The following is an 18,534-nucleotide window of genomic DNA, read 5'->3' as shown; positions in this document are numbered from 1 at the left end:
CCAAACGCAAGCATAAAATAACAAACTTGTGAAAAGTTTGGATCAATTGGTCATTTAAATGCACTAGACAACTTTGCTATTTGTCAAAGACCAGCCTTCTCACTTCGTGTATCACAACATAAGCAACATATGTTGTGAAAATCTGTGACAATCTGTGAAAATTATGACTCAGTTCGTCATCGAAGTTGTTAGAGGAAAGTTGTATTAAAAAACACCATGCGGGTTGTACAAATTCTGGTGCTTGTGTTTTTGTCCTACAAAAAGTTGCATAGACCCTTCAAGAAGAGTCCGAAGTAGATTGCCACGGGGCCACGCCGAGGGGGCCGTGGGGCCGTTCACAGCAACGAGTCATTCAGGCGATCGTTCCTCCCGCCACGCGGTCACTACCAAGTAGCCGCAGTTTACTGAGTCGAAATCGCGTCTGTAACTGTCAAAATTGCACAAGTATTCTATAAAGATTTTCAAAACACTATTCAAACGTGTGATATGAAAACGGAGCTTGTTTGGAGGCTGTGAGTATTGTATTTATTAATAAAAAATGGCTATGCCATAGGCCACTCGGTTACCATTCTCCGCAGAGCATGCATCGCCGACTTTCTGCGCAAGCTGTGTAAGCGTAAAGGATACTATGGGTGCGTTCGTTTAGCTTCCCTGGGTCGACCCCGGTGTGTAGCGGGATTTTTTTCCAGGACGATTGTGGGTAATTATCTGCACACGTTCGTCCTGGAAAAAGAAAACACCACACACCGGGATAGACCAAGGGAAGCTAAACGAACGCACCCTATATAGGATTTGAGGCATTGCATGGTGAGGTATCAATATAGAGCAAGCTAGTCGAAACGTTGAGACCAATTCAGAACTGACTCCGCGGCTTTACAGTTAATTACGATCCTATAAGCTAAAGTAGTAGTCCAGTCTAATTTCTATACCATCCGCCCTGGTAAAAGTTAAAAAGCAGGACAGTTCTTTTCAGAACTGAGAAGTCTCCCGAACCTCCGATTATCTACTCCGCGGCAGTAGAATAAAGCAAGACAGTTCTCTAAGAACAACTCTACCTGGCAAGTATAGATACACACACGGTGTTACCGCAAACAAATATACATAGGATACTATAGTTACGTGGAGTGGGCCTACGCATCCGCATAAGCTAAAATTCCCTGCTAACCCGTGAAATAAGCTTGACGTAAGCATTTTTCACAAATACCAAAAGTACGTGTACCCAGCCTTAAATGTTCGTGCTTTGAAACTTTTCTCGCATCTAGTTTAATTTTGCTGCGGATTACTGCCGCTTGCTTATGCAGCACGAACCAATAACCGACTGTTTAAATAAACGTGTACATTAATTTCCCTTCCATTCGCAACTTGAGGGACCGAAGATTCTTTTCAGAAATTATTGTTGATGAAGTTGCGGGAAAAAATTAATTCGAGAGACTTCTCAGTTCTATAGTAATGATATTACAACTATCAAGAAGAGCATTACTCTTGTCAAAAGCAAACAAACAAAGTTCAAAATTCACGTTAAAGACACTGGACACTATTTCTCTCACTTGGTGTATCTCAACATATTATGGATAAAATAGCAAACCTGTAAAAATTTGAGCTCAATCGGTCGTCGAAGTTGCGAGATAATAATGAAAGAAACAACACCCTTGTCACACGAAGTTGTGTGCTTTCAGATGTTTGATTTCGAGACCTCAAATTAATAGTCTGAGGTCTCGGAATCAAATTCGTGGAAAATTACTTCTTTCTCGAAAACTACATTACTTATGAGGGAGACGTTTCTCACAATGTTTGATACTATCAACCTCTCCCCATTACTCGTTACCAAGAAAGGTTTTATGCTAATAATTATTTTGAGTAATTACCAATGGTGTCCACTGCCTTAATAATCGATTGAGATTTGTTTGAAAGAAAAGTGTACACTGCGAGTTCGTCTTGAGATGTAATAAAGGTATGGTCATATATTGGTTTTACCAACACGTTGCTGAATGAAAGTACAATAGCCGTTGCGTGTGAAAATGTCAGCTATTTTCACAAGAGCGTTGAATCCACCAACGTTTAGCGAGGTAACAGAGGCATCTATTATGCTACTCCAACACTTGGGCGAATATGAATATTTGAAACTCGCGATGAATTCGCCCAAATGTTGCGATTTGATAGTGAATAATGTTCTCAGTCGTCCCTAAACCTCTCCTTACCAATATCTAACTCATAATACGCACGCTTTACCGACAGTACCAATGGTTTATCAATGCTTACGATGTCGATGGCGAATTACCGTCTTCACAACATTCGCTGAAATTTATGACTGCAGCATTTGCGGACGGCCACCAAACCCCTCCAGAAATCTGAGAAGTGATTCGTGCATGAATCGTTACTTGGACTCAAATGTTTTTGGGTGATAATTATCCATACCATAGTTTCGAAGGCAATTCTCTCTCTCTGTACGATCAACAGCTGCAGTGACTCTCAAAAAGTGTGTTTTTAGGTCATAAATTGTTTGAGTTTTTACCGATCTATAACCCATACCCATAAGTTGAGATTTCTGCGAACAATTAGTACACACACAGGACCTGCTTCGTGCATGTTGACTTCGTGATGAAACATGAATTTATCGGTAATAGCACGAAAATATACAAGGGAAGACGAGGTTGTAGGGCAAGTAGTCTAAAAAAGTTCACCAGTCGATCGTAGACGTCAAGGCCCTTTCGTGCAAACAGTTAAAACTTCAATTTTTATTTGGTCTATTCCTTCAAACCGATGGAGGCATTTCGTGTTGCCTTAGTGAGCAATTAAGGCAAACCCTCAGTGAAAGCAAGGCTGAAGGCTATCAATTTCCTCATATAGACTCGTTTTGGTCACAACGGAAAATAACAATTAGCACAAGATGGCCGAAGCCAAGACAAAGACTACATCAGTGAATAATTTCAACAATCCAGATGTACTTTTTTCTTTTGCGTCGAAGCTGTACAACTGTTCAATATAGTGGTCGGCACAAATCATGTTAGGCTCTGTGTCAAGTTTATAATATGTCAAAAAGAATGTATTAGAAATTGAACACTCCGTTTTCAAAATATTCGAGCCCAAGGATAGTATCCTGTAATACATACAATGACTGCTACAAAATCTCTACTCACAATTGCACACCTGTACTATTTCTTTCCCACCCACAGTGTCACCCCCCCCCCCCCCCCCCCGGAACTGTTATTCCCACGCACAAAGTGCATCGCCAATAATAACCTTCGTCTGGAAAAGTTGCTTTTCTCCGTTTGGAAAAGTTGCTAAAGACAAACAGGTTTAAGAATTCAAATTTAGCTATTGCTATCCATAGACATTGCGTCCAGCCATATGTACTGTCTTTTACTTCTTTTTATTTTATTTTTCTAGCATCTCCTGTGCAATTACTCGTGCATGTTTATTTTTATTTTTTTGAATGAGTTTTTATTAAGGTTATTGTTTTATGTGTAATTGTGGTATAACTTGTGCAAGTATATTATATGTTGCTATATATAAGGATCTTTAATTTCATGTTTTTTATATACTTGACGATTAAACCATTCTATTCAATTCAGTTTTTGTGAAAACAAACATCCGATTACTGTTGAAATTGGCTTAACGTTAAAAAGACGTGATCAAATTAATCTGTTTTCGAAAGCTTTATTAATGGGGGGGGCAATGAACATCTAAAATAAATTATATATTCATTTTAATTTACAAATTATTTATTCATTCTTTGTTTTCCTATTTTGATAGAGGTTGATGTTTTCGCAGATGTGAGTCATGTTTCCTAGAAGAAAACAAAGTTGTTAAAAATAATTGTTTATTATACAAGGTCCGGAGAACCATCCCCCGTTACGGCACTTTACACGATTCGGTTAATTGTATTGAAACCATATTTTCATCAGCGATATTATTTTCTGCCTTTTCCTTTTTAAAGTGCGTAGATCGAATGCACTCTGTATAGTTAAAATCAATCACAAATACTATCCACTAGACGATGTAAAGTATCTGAGCGGGGATCGAAGCGTTAATATGAACGAATGGCGCCGTGAAATTAAAAATGAAAGTAATCACCATGATTTAATTATTCTCAGTCAGTTCATTTTTGTATAAGTTTTTGCTGTGGGAGTCAAGGTCGGGGTAGGTTTTCCTTTTGAATGTTAAGTCATCAAAACACCCGCCGTGCAGTTAATCCATTTTGTAAAAGGATTATCGTGTTTAGAGTCCGACAACCTTGACCCCACAATGTCCGCACTTATGTCATCGAATGTTATTTTAGATCTGTTATTTAAAGGGAAGGTACACGTTTGGTAATTACTCAAAATAAATATTAACTTAAAAAACTGACTTGGTAACAAGCATTGGAGAGCTGTTGATGGTATAAAACATTGTGGGAAACGACTCCCTATATGAAGTAACGTAGTTTTTGAGAAAGAGGTAATTTCTCACTAAATAATAAAATACTTTTTATTCTTATCTGAAAGCACACAATTTCGTCCAACAAGGGTGTTTTTCTCTTTCATCATTTTCTCTTAACTTCGATGACCAATTGAGCCCAAATTATCACAGGCTTGTTATTTTATGATTATGATGGGAAACATGGTGAGCAAACTGGTCTTTGACAATTACCAAACGTGTACCTTCCCTTTAATTGTTGTTATTGGTTTGTTTAAGATATAATATACAGGAGACAGTTTGGTGCATAAGGAATGCTATCACTGTGTGAGGTGGCCTGATGTGGGTAAAGATTTCGTTGAGGTTTTTTTTTTCTTGGGGGGGGGGGGTAGCAAGTCTATACATTTTTCAAATCAGAAAACCGACGTAACCATTTGCGCAGACGTAAAAATTACGGCAATCTTGGATTTTTCAAAAAGGCCGCCAAAATTTTAATATTTTTCAATATTATTTCTTCTAGGTGACTTGATTCCAATGACTAAATCTACTAGAAGTTGAGCAGTTCGTGCATGGCGCGATACACCTACATGTGCTCCTAGTTGGCCAAAGAAACTCATGCTGGCGATGATACATTGCGAGGTAAGGTGTCATGCATGTACATGTATTTGAATCAAAACCTAGCACGATTGTATCTCAATTATAAAGGAACACGTTGCCTTGGATCGGTCGAGTTGGTCTTTGAAAAGCGTCTGTAACCGTTGGTTATAAAATGCATTTGATTAGAAAGACATTTAAAGATTAGGGAATAATGATCCACACAAGGATGACTTGAAATTGCGTGGTTTTCCTTTTACCTCTTCGACTAACACGGTCGGCCATTTATGAACTCCCATAAATGGCCGACTGTGTTAGGTCGCCAAGTTAAAGGAACACCACGCAATATCGAGGAAAATTTGTGTGGATCATTATATTCTACTTTTAAAATATCTTTCTAATCATATGCATTTTATTACAAACGGTTACAAACACTTTTCAAAGACCAACTCGACCGATCCAAGGCAACGTGTTCCTTTAAAAGCAGTGGACACTATTGGTAGTTACTCAAAATAATTATTAGCATAAAAACTTTCTTGGTGACGAGTAATGGGGAGAGGTTGATGGTATGAAACATTGTGAGAAACGGCTCCCTCTGAAGTGCCATAGTTTTCGAAAAAAAAGTAATTTTCCACGAATTTGATTTCGAGACCTCAGATTTAGAACTTGAGGTCTCAAAATCAACCATCTAAAACCACACAACTTCGTGTGACAAGGGTGTTTTTTTCTTTCATTATTATCTCGCAAGTTTGATGATCGATTGAGCTCAAATTTTCACAGGTTTGTTATTTTATGCATATGTTGAGATACACCAACTGTGAATGCTAGACTTTGACAATTACCAATAGTGTCCACTGCCTTTAACATTAACAGTTGACTCTTATATAGCGCGCGTTGAGCGTCCCTCAGTGACGCTCAAGGCGCTGTAACATTCAGTATTTTCCTGCAAGGTGTTGTGATTGCGTTTAGCACCGTGTAATGGTTAACAAGGTGCTGTGTAGCAATATGCAACCATTAAAACCAGGAACACCTGGGTGAACCCCTTCTCTTTTCGATAAGTGCACTGGGTTATTTTACGTGCGTAATACACAACACACGGGATCAACGGTTTTATGTCCCTTTCGAAGGACGACGCAGTGGTTAGGTGCCTTGCTTAGTGTCACGACTGGGCTCGAACACACACTCTGCTGATCAGAAAGACCAGAGTTTGATTTCGATGTTCTTAATTGCTGGTCCACGAGTGTGATTGATTTAGACCTCTGAGTCATCAAGTTGTGTTCTTATCTGGGAGGTGTTTACACATGCACGCATTCCCTCGGGTGCATCCCGCCAATGACAAAACAGTCGGCCTCCATTAATACTTTGTAGGCCCTCCAAATATTCTTCTTTAGACAGATTTGAGAGCCCATGAAAAGGGATACATTTTTGTTTTAAAGTTGCCCAATTGTGACTTGGGGTTGGTTGACTTCCAACTTGAGGTATTTTGGATGATATAGGCCCTGAAATAAGTGGTCACTGTATGTCGCAACTTATGGCTCTGAACATGACCATCCTTGTCGAACATGATCGGACATGGCTATGCTTAATTGTGGTGCATACAGAGTTATCGTGGATTTAAGCAGACTGTATGGCGTTGAAAGTTTACAAAAACGTTTCACTCCGAAGTAATGATTTTGTGCACTCATTAGTAATGGCCCAGGCGTGTACGACTTACAGATTTCATGACACATCACGTACGTGGTGGAAAAACCATTTTGTCGATAATCCACATTTTGCAATGTCAACGAATGCACCCCAAGTATTTGAAGAAGAAGAAGAAAATATCTATACAAAAAAAGGGAATGCCGGAACTTTCCTTAGATCTCATTGGTGTTGACTAATTCAAGTATAGACATGGAATTAAAAATCATGCCCGCACTCGTGCTCGGCTTCGAGCGTAACGATCGAGAGTGGTCCTCAGGAGTGATGGGGTCCACTCCCCCGATGATGATGTTTACTTATTTCTTGGTGGAATGATAAAGTCCCGTCCCAGAGAAATCCTTCAAAGCTCACGGCCGGTTATCGACTCATCACACTCAAATCAACACTGACACTTTATTATGGAGTCACCCTATACGTGCATCTTCAACTGGGTCAGTCGGTAGGAATGTCTTCTTGGTGAACGGTTGGATTTTTTTAAACAGCAGTTTTCGAATCAATATTCTACGAGGCAGTGGCAGGATTTGAAGGAACGAGAGACTTGGTCTACAGAACGGGGGACAAGTTCATGTGAAATAGGTTGGCCGACTTTTCTGTGGGTCACGTAGGCCTACACTATAACAGTCTGTGTGTTTTTGGTTTTTTTTTTTTGGGGGGGGGGGTGGGGGAAATATTTTCTCTTGCAGTATTTGAAGTGGTAATGCTGGTGAGATTTTACAGAGAGTGTCCAATAAAGGCAACGTTAGGTAATTGTCAATGACTAGTATGTTCACTAGTTTCGTGTGATAGCGCCCTCTTTTTGAATGATCTTCCTCCCGCAAATAGTGGGGGCAGTGTGGACACAATCCCAATGAAACGGCCCCACTCTTCAATCTGCCTAAACCCAGCGCCACGTCGTCAAATCACAACAAGGGGTAATGGTTTCCACTCACACACATTCACCGAAAGACTGTCCAGCACAGCCTTCTAACGCCTCAACATAGTTTAAGGCGTTTAGATAGCCCCGTATAACAGGAGATTTTGTTTGTGTGTGTGTGTCCCCAGATCCAAGTTTTGAGGTTTCTTTATAAAGTTTTTGCTTTTTGCTTCCAAACTGTCCAGCACAGCCTTCTAACGCCTCAACATAATTTAAGGCGTTTAGATAGCCCCGTATAACAGGAGATTTTGTTTGTGTGTGTGTGTCCCCAGATCCAAGTTTTGAGGTGTCTTTATAAAGTTTTTGCTTTTTGCTTCGACGAATTCTTGCTTGTCAATTGGATTCTTTCACCATCGACTGGTTTCTCAAAATGCCGAGCATGAAGAAACCCCTCCACCTCACCCACCACCACCATAGCTTCTGGAGAAAAAAAAAAAGTGCCTTAGATTAAAAGGGAAAAAACTGACTTTAATTTCAAAACTTTAGTTCATCTTTCGGAAACAGTGCTTATGTTGTTGTAATTATATTGTGAGCTTAGTAACACGTATATTCTCGTTTGGGCGTCATAAAGGCCTAGATACTGTTGTTGCAGCAGAAACGCAAACTTTCGCGCATCGCCATTGACTTCAAAGACAACTCTAGGTGGCGCTTTGTATTTTGAGTAAACAAAATTGTCAAAGATAGACTTATTTAACTGTAGACCTAGACCCCTCGTGTTGAATTGAATATTTTAAATAAATACTTTAACTATGAATATTGCAGTTAATCCCTTAAACGAATGTAGGGCTTTATTTCTGATTGGAATGACAGCAAAAACATGAAGGGACACATCAAGAAGTACGTGATTATTTTTTACACTTTGTAAGTTTTATCCCTTTAATAAATACATGGTTAATTCCAGATTTATAATACATATCATAACACTAGATTGTTTGGTCTTATGCACGACACACAAATTTGTCAATTGCTACAAATTGCCACGACAACAAAACAATCTTTACAATTATTGTTATTTTACACACAAAAATAACCTATAAATCGGCATTTTATCAAACAGGATATCAAACTATAATTCAAGCCCGAAATACAAGATTACATCACAACATTTTTCAATGAAATCACAGGTAAGCCTACTGATAGGTATACAAACATCTCGTTTAGTAGACTGGTCCCCGTCTTATCCGAGAGACAGGCACCGGTCTTACAAACCCAATGGTTTAATTGGATAAACATTATAGTGACGATAAGCTGTCCATATCGGGTGCGTTCGTTTGGGTCGACCCCGGTCTGCCCCGGTGCGTTCGAATAGTTTTGACGTCATTCCAGGGGCTCACCCGGGTCAGCTCCCAGTGCCCTGCGTGTGGAGTGGGTCACTTGGGAGTGACCCGAGGTGCATGACGTCACTGCGTCACTAACTTCCTCTCTGCTGTTTTTTTTAATGTTTTTAACCTAATTAATGTGCTTTATTGTACTTTTTATTCCCGAAAAATTAAATAAATATAGATGTAAATAATACAAGAGGGCGAGTGTTTTCGTTGGTTAACCGAGTGAGCACCGCGGGGTCGACCCGGCCAGGAAAGCTAATCGAACGAACCAACTGTATTGAGATGGTTCCGTTGTGCTGAGGGTACGTTCGTTTAGCTTCCCTGGGTCGAGCCTTTCAGCACCGCGGGGTCGACCCGGCCAGGAAAGCTAATCGAACGAACCAACTGTATTGAGATGGTTCCGTTGTGCTGAGGGTACGTTCGTTTAGCTTCCCTGGGTCGAGCCTTTCAGCACCGCGGGGTCGACCCGGCCAGGAAAGCTAATCGAACGAACCAACTGTATTGAGATGGTTCCGTTGTGCTGAGGGTACGTTCGTTTAGCTTCCCTGGGGCGAGCCTTTCAGATGCTTGATTTTCCATTTTTTAAATCTCATTTTGAGGTCTCGAAATCTAATTCGTGGAAATTACTTCTTTCTCGAAAACTACGTCACTTCAGAGAGAGCCGTTTCTCACGACGTTCTATACAACCAACCTCTCCCCATTACTCGTTACCAAATAAGGTTTATGCTAAACATTACTTTGGGTAACTACCAATAGTTTCCACTGCCATTAACAAAATTCTGATTGTTTTTTTTGTTTTTTTTTTAACTTAGAGAAATTAGTATTTTTGTTATCACTTTGTAATTTTACTGCAATTCAGCCTTTGGATGCAATGGTCTTTTTTCATAAACTATTTCAAATCAAATCGAATACATATACTCTACACAGGAGTACAGAAAACCAGCACACACCCTTCCATTTCCATGTCCATGCAGCAGAACAACGACAGAATTGGATGCGCGGTCAGAGGTGGGATGTAAAGCCGTTGGTCCCGTGTGTTGTGTAAACGCATGTAAAAGAACCCAGTGCTCTTATCGAAAAGGGAAGGGGTTCGCCCCGGTGTTCCTGGCTGGATTGGCAGCATAATGCGCCAAACGCACCTTGTAAACCAACCATTACATGGTGCTAAGGATAAGGTCTAACTCTAATACCTTGCAGTAAAAACACCTGACGCTTTGTATCCTTTTTAAGGCGGGTTATATATACGATTATTATTATTATTAAAGGTGCCTCTGGCAGGATCCTGCCAGGAGCGCAAAACCGGTATCTGATGGCGTTATTCATGAGTGTCATTATAGTGTGGCGTCAGATGATCAGCCTACCAATAATTTGAGAATTAGTTAGCTGTGTGATTGCCATGCCAGAGAAATCCGAACTTTTTCGACAAAGCCCGAAGCCTCCCAAGATCATCTCACCACTAAACACCTACAGCTCAACTTCTTTCGAAAGTGCGGTACACCAGTAACGCAACATCAACACGAGTGCAACACTTACTGCGATAAGTGCAGCAGCTATATCAAGTAGATTCAACTGAACCCATGCCATGTCACCGCGGTTAGAGTGGAGGTGTTCGCCTCCATGCGCCATCACGTGCTCAATCCAAAACCCAGCTCGCTCTCGAGGGCTCTGTGATTGACTCCTGAATCTTGCTGATGCACATTCGGCGTTTTCCTTGTAGCTGTCAAGTCAAATTTGAAAGAAAATGGATTTATAAATCGTTTCTTGTTTTTGCTTGGCACATAAGTTTGGTCTTGTAACTTTCACCGACTTGGACAAGTTGAACCACCCGTATTAATGAACACACTTTTGACGCCCCCCCCCCCCCCCCCCCCCGCGGATTCCTTTAGATATACATGTATGTGTTTGTGTTGTTACCAACTTACAACGTTTTGGGATGTGTAAAAGCCTCGGAGGTGAAGAAGTAGAGTGTTGGCCACAACGCTAATTATTTTCGAGGATAACCCCTTTTTGTAAGTGTCATTTTACTGTTGGTTTTATGGTGTTTTTGCTTACAGTAGGCCTTAAAGCCATTATACACTTTCGGTACAGACAAAAACAAAAAATTCACAAATAATTTACAGGGTTTACAGAAGGTAATGGTGAAAGACTTCTCTTGAAATATTGCTCCATGAAATGCTTTACTTTTTGAGAAAACATTAAAACAATATAAATTCTCGTTAGCGAGAATTACGGATTTATTTTAAACACATGTCATGACACGGCGAAACGCGCGGAAACAAGAATGGGTTTTCCCGTTAATTTCTCCCGACTCCGATGACCGATTGAACCTAAATTTTCACAGGTTTGTAATTATATTATTAGTTGTGATACACGAAGTGTGGGACTTGGACAACTGTTTACCGAAAGTGTATAATGGCTTTAAGAAATTTGATTCGTACTTCATGCTGAAACATCTTTGATTATAATTCGATATGAAACTTTGGAACGCAAGGTGGCAGCAGACTTACAGATAGAATTCCATTGCTTACGTAGTTTATGAGCATGTGCACATTACTGAAAACAGTAGATTTTGTTACGCGGCAAGTCTGCCGCCACCAAGCGTCCCAAAAGTTCCCCACTATAGTACCTTGGGTTTGTAGCCACCTTCATGATCTTCTCGTAAAGCCCATCGGTCGTAACCTCCTGGATGCTGCCTTCGAAATACTCTGCCATACCGCGACTGCGTAGACGGAGCATGTTGTCCACCTGATCTGCAAATAGAGGTATGCCAACCACTGGTACTCCGTGAAAGATGGCCTCGTAGGCCCCGTTCACCCCTCCGTGGAACACAAACAGTCTTGTCTTGTTATGTCCTGTGTTGATAGGAAGAGAAAGTAAAAAGGGGAATGCATGCAGAAAGCCTTTAGTAAATGTCAAGACAAACCCGTTCCACGCAAGGCTAATTAAAGTGAGGTATCCACAGCAGACAACCACATTCAACCTGTAAGACAAATACCATAAGCGACTCTAATAAAGAAGCAAATAACCAGAGACTCATCCAAAATGCTGCTCATGTTTGCAACACCTGTCACCAACGAAGTCACCGTCACAGCCACCAAGGAGATTCGTTGACACCCATGGCTTACTCCACCATATGGAGGCACCCTCCCCCCCCCCTTATAAACTCTCATAGCATACAATGCAAAACATACACAAAAGATACTTAACAAAAAAATAGGTGGAGTCTCACAGCTTTTTACAGTAAGATGACAACTGTTTATCCGGGTGATAATAAGCCAGAAATGGGTCCGGCCTCCAAGGGACCTGGATCCGGGTCAATTCTGTCCGGATTTTTGTTTGACTTGTTATAGAGACATGTAGGCCTACTGTGTTTAATGTTATAGTGCTTCTGAAATGGCGTTTTGCCTCGGAGGGCCTCCAATGGGTGCGTTAATAAGCTTCCCCGGGTCGACCCAGGTTGACCCCCGGTGCGTTCGAATAGCTTTGACGTCATTTGCGGGGCTCAGCCAGGTCAGCCCCAAGTGCACTACTTGTGGCAGACCGAGGTGCATGACGTCACGACAAAATAATTCTAAATGGCCACTACTTTGTCTGTCAGCGGGTCATTTTCACACGGTTTGACATTTATTTTAATCCTAAAATCAGCAACTTTGTGAGTAGTTTGTACTGTTTTATTCGAAGACCAGTACTTTTGTATTACTGTAGATTATTGTACAATTATTTACCGTTACAGTTGCACACTAAAAACAAAATAAAATACACGAACAATTTCGGAGTTCGGACACAAATAAAGTAGTTCCGGTCGGTTGTCCCAAGTTGCATTGGTACTAATACACTGGGGGAAGTTTGCGTTCGATTAGTTCATGTCAGGGGCTCACTCGGACGACGAGCGCATTGGGATCAACCTGGGAAAGCTAATCAAACACACCCAAGGTAGGCTTACAGTTGAACTTACCCAATAAGTCATTCTGAGGAATCCAACTAGCTAACATCGTGTTGTTACCCAACGTAGCGGGTCGCCGTTCGGACATGTATTTCCAAATGACACGAAAGGGTAGCCTTGCCAGGGCACCAGCGATCATGTCGGCCATTTTGTCGTCCATGATGTTGACGAGGGTGCTTACAGAAAACACAAGAACGCCCTCATCCCCCGATCCTTGCACGAATGTTTCAAATTCCTTGGAAACGACGACATAAAGACATTGATTAGTAAAGGCAGTGGGCACTATTGGTAATTAAAACAAAAAAAATTATTCGCATAAAACCTTATGGTTTACGAGTCTGTTGATAGCTTAAAACATTGTGAGAAACGGCTCCCTCTGAAGGAACGTGGTTTTCTAGAAAGAAGTGGCTTTTTACGAATAAGATTTCAAGACCAACGTAACTTGTTTTGAGGTCCCGAAAAAAACACACAACTTCGTGTGACAAGGGTGTTTTTTCTTTCATTATCATCTCGCAACTTCGACGACAAATTGAGTTCAAATTTTCAGTTTTATGTATGTTTGGTTTGCGGTATTACCATTGTGTATCTGTGTGTATATACTTGCTATGTGGATTATTATGTTAGATCTTTAGAGAACTTGTCTTGCTTTATATTCTACTACCGGGGAGTAGATTTTCGGATTTCGAAAAACTTCTCAGTTCTGAGAAGAACTGTCCTGCTTTTGTACTACTTCCTGGGTGGAAGGTAGAAAAAAGGCCTCAACTATTAGGCCTAATTATGCTTTAGTTGATCGCGGGGACTTCTTATGGATAAAACAGGGGACTCTAGTTTAGTTGGAGTTTCATCAACTTTGTTCACTTGCACCTTACGGCTGTGACGCCACTCTGCACCATCCCATATAGCAAAATTATGTGCTGCAAAGGGATCACCTTACTCAAGGCTTAGAAACAGACTACACGTGGAAGTGTCGTGGCCGAGCGGTTAAGATCACCGAATTCAAACTCTGGTGTTTCTGATCAGCAGTGTGTGGGTTCGAATCCCAAGCCGTGACACTTGTGCAAGAAGCACTGTTATGTTGTGACCTTTCTCAGCCAGATCTTTGCCTTTCAAGAGAAAAAGTAACATGTTTGATACAGGTCCTTGCATCTACTCAACTCTATTATATAAGTCACTTAACCATTGCTTCGTCCTTCGGATGGGACGCAAAGCCGTTGGTCCCATGTGTTGTGTAACGCATGTAAAAGAACCCAGTGCACTTATCGAAAAGAGAAGGGGTTCGCCCCGGTGTTCCTGGCTGCGGCTGCTGTATGCGCCGTAGCACCTTGTAAACCATTATTAGGTGCTAACTAATTGGGTCTCAAAATTCATCACTGCAATAACATATCTTTTTGAAAGTTTGTATATACGTGCGCTATATAAGACTTCGTTATTATTATTATTATTATTACAACCTTGTTACCTAGAGCTTACCTGGGAAAGAGGTTTAGCTTCGGTCACGGACATCCCTCCGCAGAGCACTACGTTTTGCTGCATGGGTCGAGGGTACTCCAAATGAAAGTCCCAATTCATAATGTATAGAGAGGACGCCCCCATGATCTCCCGCGTGGAAAGGCTCGTCTGATTTCCCCACAGTCCTCTGACCTTGTTTGTTGTGGAAAGATTCATGACATCGTACACAAGCAGTGAAAGTAAGTGCATGAGGTGATTCCTAAGGCGTTGAAGGAACGTCATTGAGTCCGTGAAGTGGGTGATGTACTCCGGAACGTAGCTCATGGGTGATGGTGTGTTCCCCCAGCGACTGTACCGGGTGCCGAGAAAGCCCCCGTTGGCCACGTTGACATACGGACGATCCAAAATATCGTGCGCAAGAACGGAACACCACGGGCTGAAATTGTCACAAACTACCAAGTCAAAGTTGGTCGCCTTCAGGCGATCGTGATGGGTATCTTTCATCGCCGCAAACATTCTGGTTCCGCAAGTGAAAAATTTGTTTATCAACGCGATATCTGGATCGTTGGAGATTCCCAGCCCAAGCTTCACATACCATGTAAAGGACGACAACTCTCCGGTGAGACTCAACTTCCCAAAAAGGTTAGAGATGGCCAACACCTCTTCCGTCGTCACCTGACAGTCATACATTTCAAAATGGAAAATGTCTTTGTGCTTCGATGGGTCAGTTACGGACAGCATACAATCACCAAGAAGCACTGTTATGTTGTGACCTTTCTCAGCCAGATCTTTGCCTTTCAAGACAAAAAGTAACATGTTTGATACAGGTCCTTGCATAGACCTACTCAACTCTATTATATACAGTGTACAATCTGATGGATCAGTGCATATTGGAGACTTTTGGGACGCTTGGTGGCAGCAGACTTACCAGGTAAAATCCATTGTTCTCGGTCATGTGCGCACGCTCAGAACTACGTAAACAATGAAAATTTCCTGGTAAGTCTGCTGCCCCGCCTAGCGCCTTAAAGTCTCCCATTGGATATGACATTGCACTCTCAAAAAAAGCGCCTTCCCTGATGAGGCCATAATTATAAGGCGCCTTTCCAGAGGTCAAAAAGTGCCCTCACTGGGGCCAAAGCGGGGGGGGGGGGGGGGGGGCAAACAAACAAAATCTATCCCCAAAAGGATATCTTCGGCCCTTTTGCAGTCACCACTCTTTGAAATAGTAGGTGTGTTCGTGAATTTTCACTATAAAAGTTGCTGTAACTGTCTATGGTTTAGCCACACGGTTGTCTTTGTAAACACAAAACGACCTCATCATCCTGCGTACCTTAAAGGCACTGGACACTATTTGTTATTACGCAAAATCAATGTTAGCAAAAAAACGACTTTGTGAAAAGCAAAGGCGAGCTGTTTGTAACATAAAACATTGTGTGAAACTTGTATACGCCTGCAACCGTGGACCTCCTATATCGTCCCTCTTTTGTTTATGCACTAATTTTGTTTTACAACAGCTCCCATTTTTACACTTTTTCCAACTGTGGACCATTCCCAGCCGTGGACTCCATTGTCCACTTTCGTTCATAGGTTCCGGGTTTGAATGTGTATACCTGTAGACTCTTACCTATGAGGGTGAGTAACTGGTAATGACTCCCGCCTATCAATGAATCCACTATCAAGATGTTCTTGCTTTCAGCGCATGGAATATTGATGCAGGTCATCACCATGACAAAGAGAAGTAATCGCTGACCCCAAGGCAAAGTGCATGGGGATTGACTTCCGGTCATAACTGCTATCCTATTATCCGTCCTGAACAAAATGACAACAGTATTTTAGATTTTTAATTCTAAAGCTTTTATAGCACAACCCATCAGACTATAGAGCCTGAAAATCTGGTTCATACTCTCTGCGAATATGAGGCCCTCTTCGAAACAACTGGGTTTGGCTTTGGATTCGTCGGCTCATCCAGGCTAGCTTGGCCCCGCCGATTATTTTAATAACTGCGCGTGTTTGGGGTATACGCGCCCAGGGTTTCAGGTGTTAGAACGGATCCTCAAGCCCAACCTCGTTCCCAGGGGTGATCGATCTCACTGCACCATTTTTTCCCAGCATGCCTTGCTCGATGATAACTCCTAGAGTGCGTTTTGGCGACCCCAAACAAAGCCCAACCGACTCAACAAGTCGGTTACCGGTTGGTCTGAACAGCATCGTCACTGCGCTCAACCGAACGCGCGAAAAAGCTCAACCGATGACCAATGTTTCTGGTTGGGGTCGCCAAAACCATTTATCTCAACTATATTGAAAATATAGTAGAGATCAATGGCGTGGCGTTGTCAAGAAGTCGGTTATAAACAACCACTCTTTGCTTCCTCTACCAAGATACGGGTCATACTCTAATTAGTTTGTCTTCCGGATAGGACACGTTTCAATGCACGTGTGATATAAAATTGGTAGTCACTTGATTTGACGAATAATCCCAAATATAACCTAGACCCAGTACTTTTGTCATTATCTATAAAAAGTTAACCGATAGTGACAAAATTACGAGACAATAAAAAGGAGTTCAGTGCCCCATCAGTTACGTATAACCTTTATATTTATGTACATCTAACGATATAAAAAAAAAACGACTCTGTCATACAAATAGAAATCCATCGCAAGCTATACTCGCATTCTCGCAAACACATCACCAATATACAATGACTAGGTTATTAGTTCCGCCACAGGTAAAGCTGTGGATTTGGCAATAAATGGCGACAGATAACAAACGATATAAGATGCTTACCTGTCTTCGAAAACTCTTTAGCAGCTCTGTCTTCTACAGATTGCAACTCTAATAAATTGCCAGCTTTTAGTTAAGCTCTGAGCGGTTTACGCCTGCTCGTTTTCAACCAGAAATGAGGCCGCACTTTGTACTGCATGTCGTTAACATTGTTCATAAAAATCATACCAGCAAAATGTTCAAAGAATTGATTATGAACGATGATACCATTTCCGTTCGAATTCCGTTCCTGCCAATAACTATTATGATTGTGCCCGTATAAGCTTAACATAACAACTTTGGTAAATATTGTCAAATCAGTTCAGTTCAGTACAATTTCCAATTCCTCCATCAATATAAATACAATGTTTACAAAGTGATACACAAATATGCAGAAAACACACACAAAATACACAACAATTTTTTATAAAAAAACCAAAATATTTAAAGAACAAATTGAATATAAAATTGTTGATCATCGAAGTTGCGGGAGAAAAATGTAAGAGAAAACACACTTGTTGCACAAATTTGTGTGTTTTTAGGAAGGTTGTTAAGGGCTCACCCAGGCCTGAAGTGTTTCAATATTTGAGTGAGAAAAGTACCTCAATTTAATGCAGTATTTTGAGTGGTTACCATAGAGTCCAGTGCGTTTACCAACATAAAACTTTGAGAGCACTATGAAAGCGTTGCTTTATTAGTTCAATTTGTATCCAAAATAGCTACGGCAACGACTGTCGTTAAAGCCACACTTTCGGTACAGAAAAAAACAAGTTCACAGATTTACAAATAACTTACAGGGTTTACAGAAGGTAATGGTGAAAGACTTTTCTTGAAATATTATTCCATGAAGTGCTTTACTTTTTGAGAAAATATTAAAACAATATCAATTCTCGATTGATTTTGAACATGTCATATGCTGACACGAGGAAGGAAACGTGCGGAAACGAGGGTTTTCCCGTTATTTTCTCCCGAAGCCGATGACCGATTGAGCCTAAATTTTCACAGGTTTGTTATATAGAAGTTGTGAAACATACCCGAAGTGTGGGCCTTGGACAATATACACATAATGAATGTTTATGAGTGCAATGGTGCGAATATGTTCATGAGTTGAAAGATGGTATACACATAATGAATGTTTATGAGTGCAATGGTGCGAATATGTTCATGAGTTGAAAGATGGAATGTTCTATTCAACGAGGCGGAGCCGAGTTGAATGGAACATTCCAGCTTTCAACGAATGAACATATTATTCGCACCATTGCACGAATGAAAAACATTCATTATTTGTTTTATATAACATCCAAGTAGATCTTTGTCATTTTGATTGAAAGACACAACTTTCAAAACAAACAAAGCGTAGGCCTACAATTTTTGATAGTATAATCCGAATGCTAGTAGTATTAGTAATTTTACTAATATTATTCCTTGCAGTAACACTGCTGCGTTACAAAGA

At 41.0% G+C, this 18,534-nt stretch overlaps 1 protein-coding gene across 1 annotated transcript; it reads right to left on the bottom strand.

Moving 5' to 3' along the window:
• Positions 1-10,027: 10,027 nt before the first annotated feature.
• On the bottom strand, positions 10,028-17,187 carry LOC117288767 (UDP-glucuronosyltransferase 2C1-like). Its single transcript, XM_033769604.1, has 6 exons — positions 17,106-17,187; positions 15,945-16,129; positions 14,342-15,114; positions 12,884-13,106; positions 11,555-11,780; positions 10,028-10,645 (listed from the first exon to the last, which is right to left on the bottom strand). Exons 2-6 carry the CDS (start codon positions 16,105-16,107, stop codon positions 10,393-10,395), a joined length of 1,638 nt encoding a protein of 545 aa, XP_033625495.1. The 5' UTR covers positions 16,108-16,129; positions 17,106-17,187; the 3' UTR covers positions 10,028-10,392.
• Positions 17,188-18,534: the final 1,347 nt, after the last annotated feature.

Source organism: Asterias rubens, chromosome 4 (assembly GCF_902459465.1).
Source record: "Asterias rubens chromosome 4, eAstRub1.3, whole genome shotgun sequence".
Taxonomy (NCBI): domain Eukaryota; kingdom Metazoa; phylum Echinodermata; class Asteroidea; order Forcipulatida; family Asteriidae; genus Asterias; species Asterias rubens.
The sequence above is the reverse complement of the archived record's forward strand: the minus strand, read 5'-3'. Positions and strand labels throughout refer to the sequence as shown.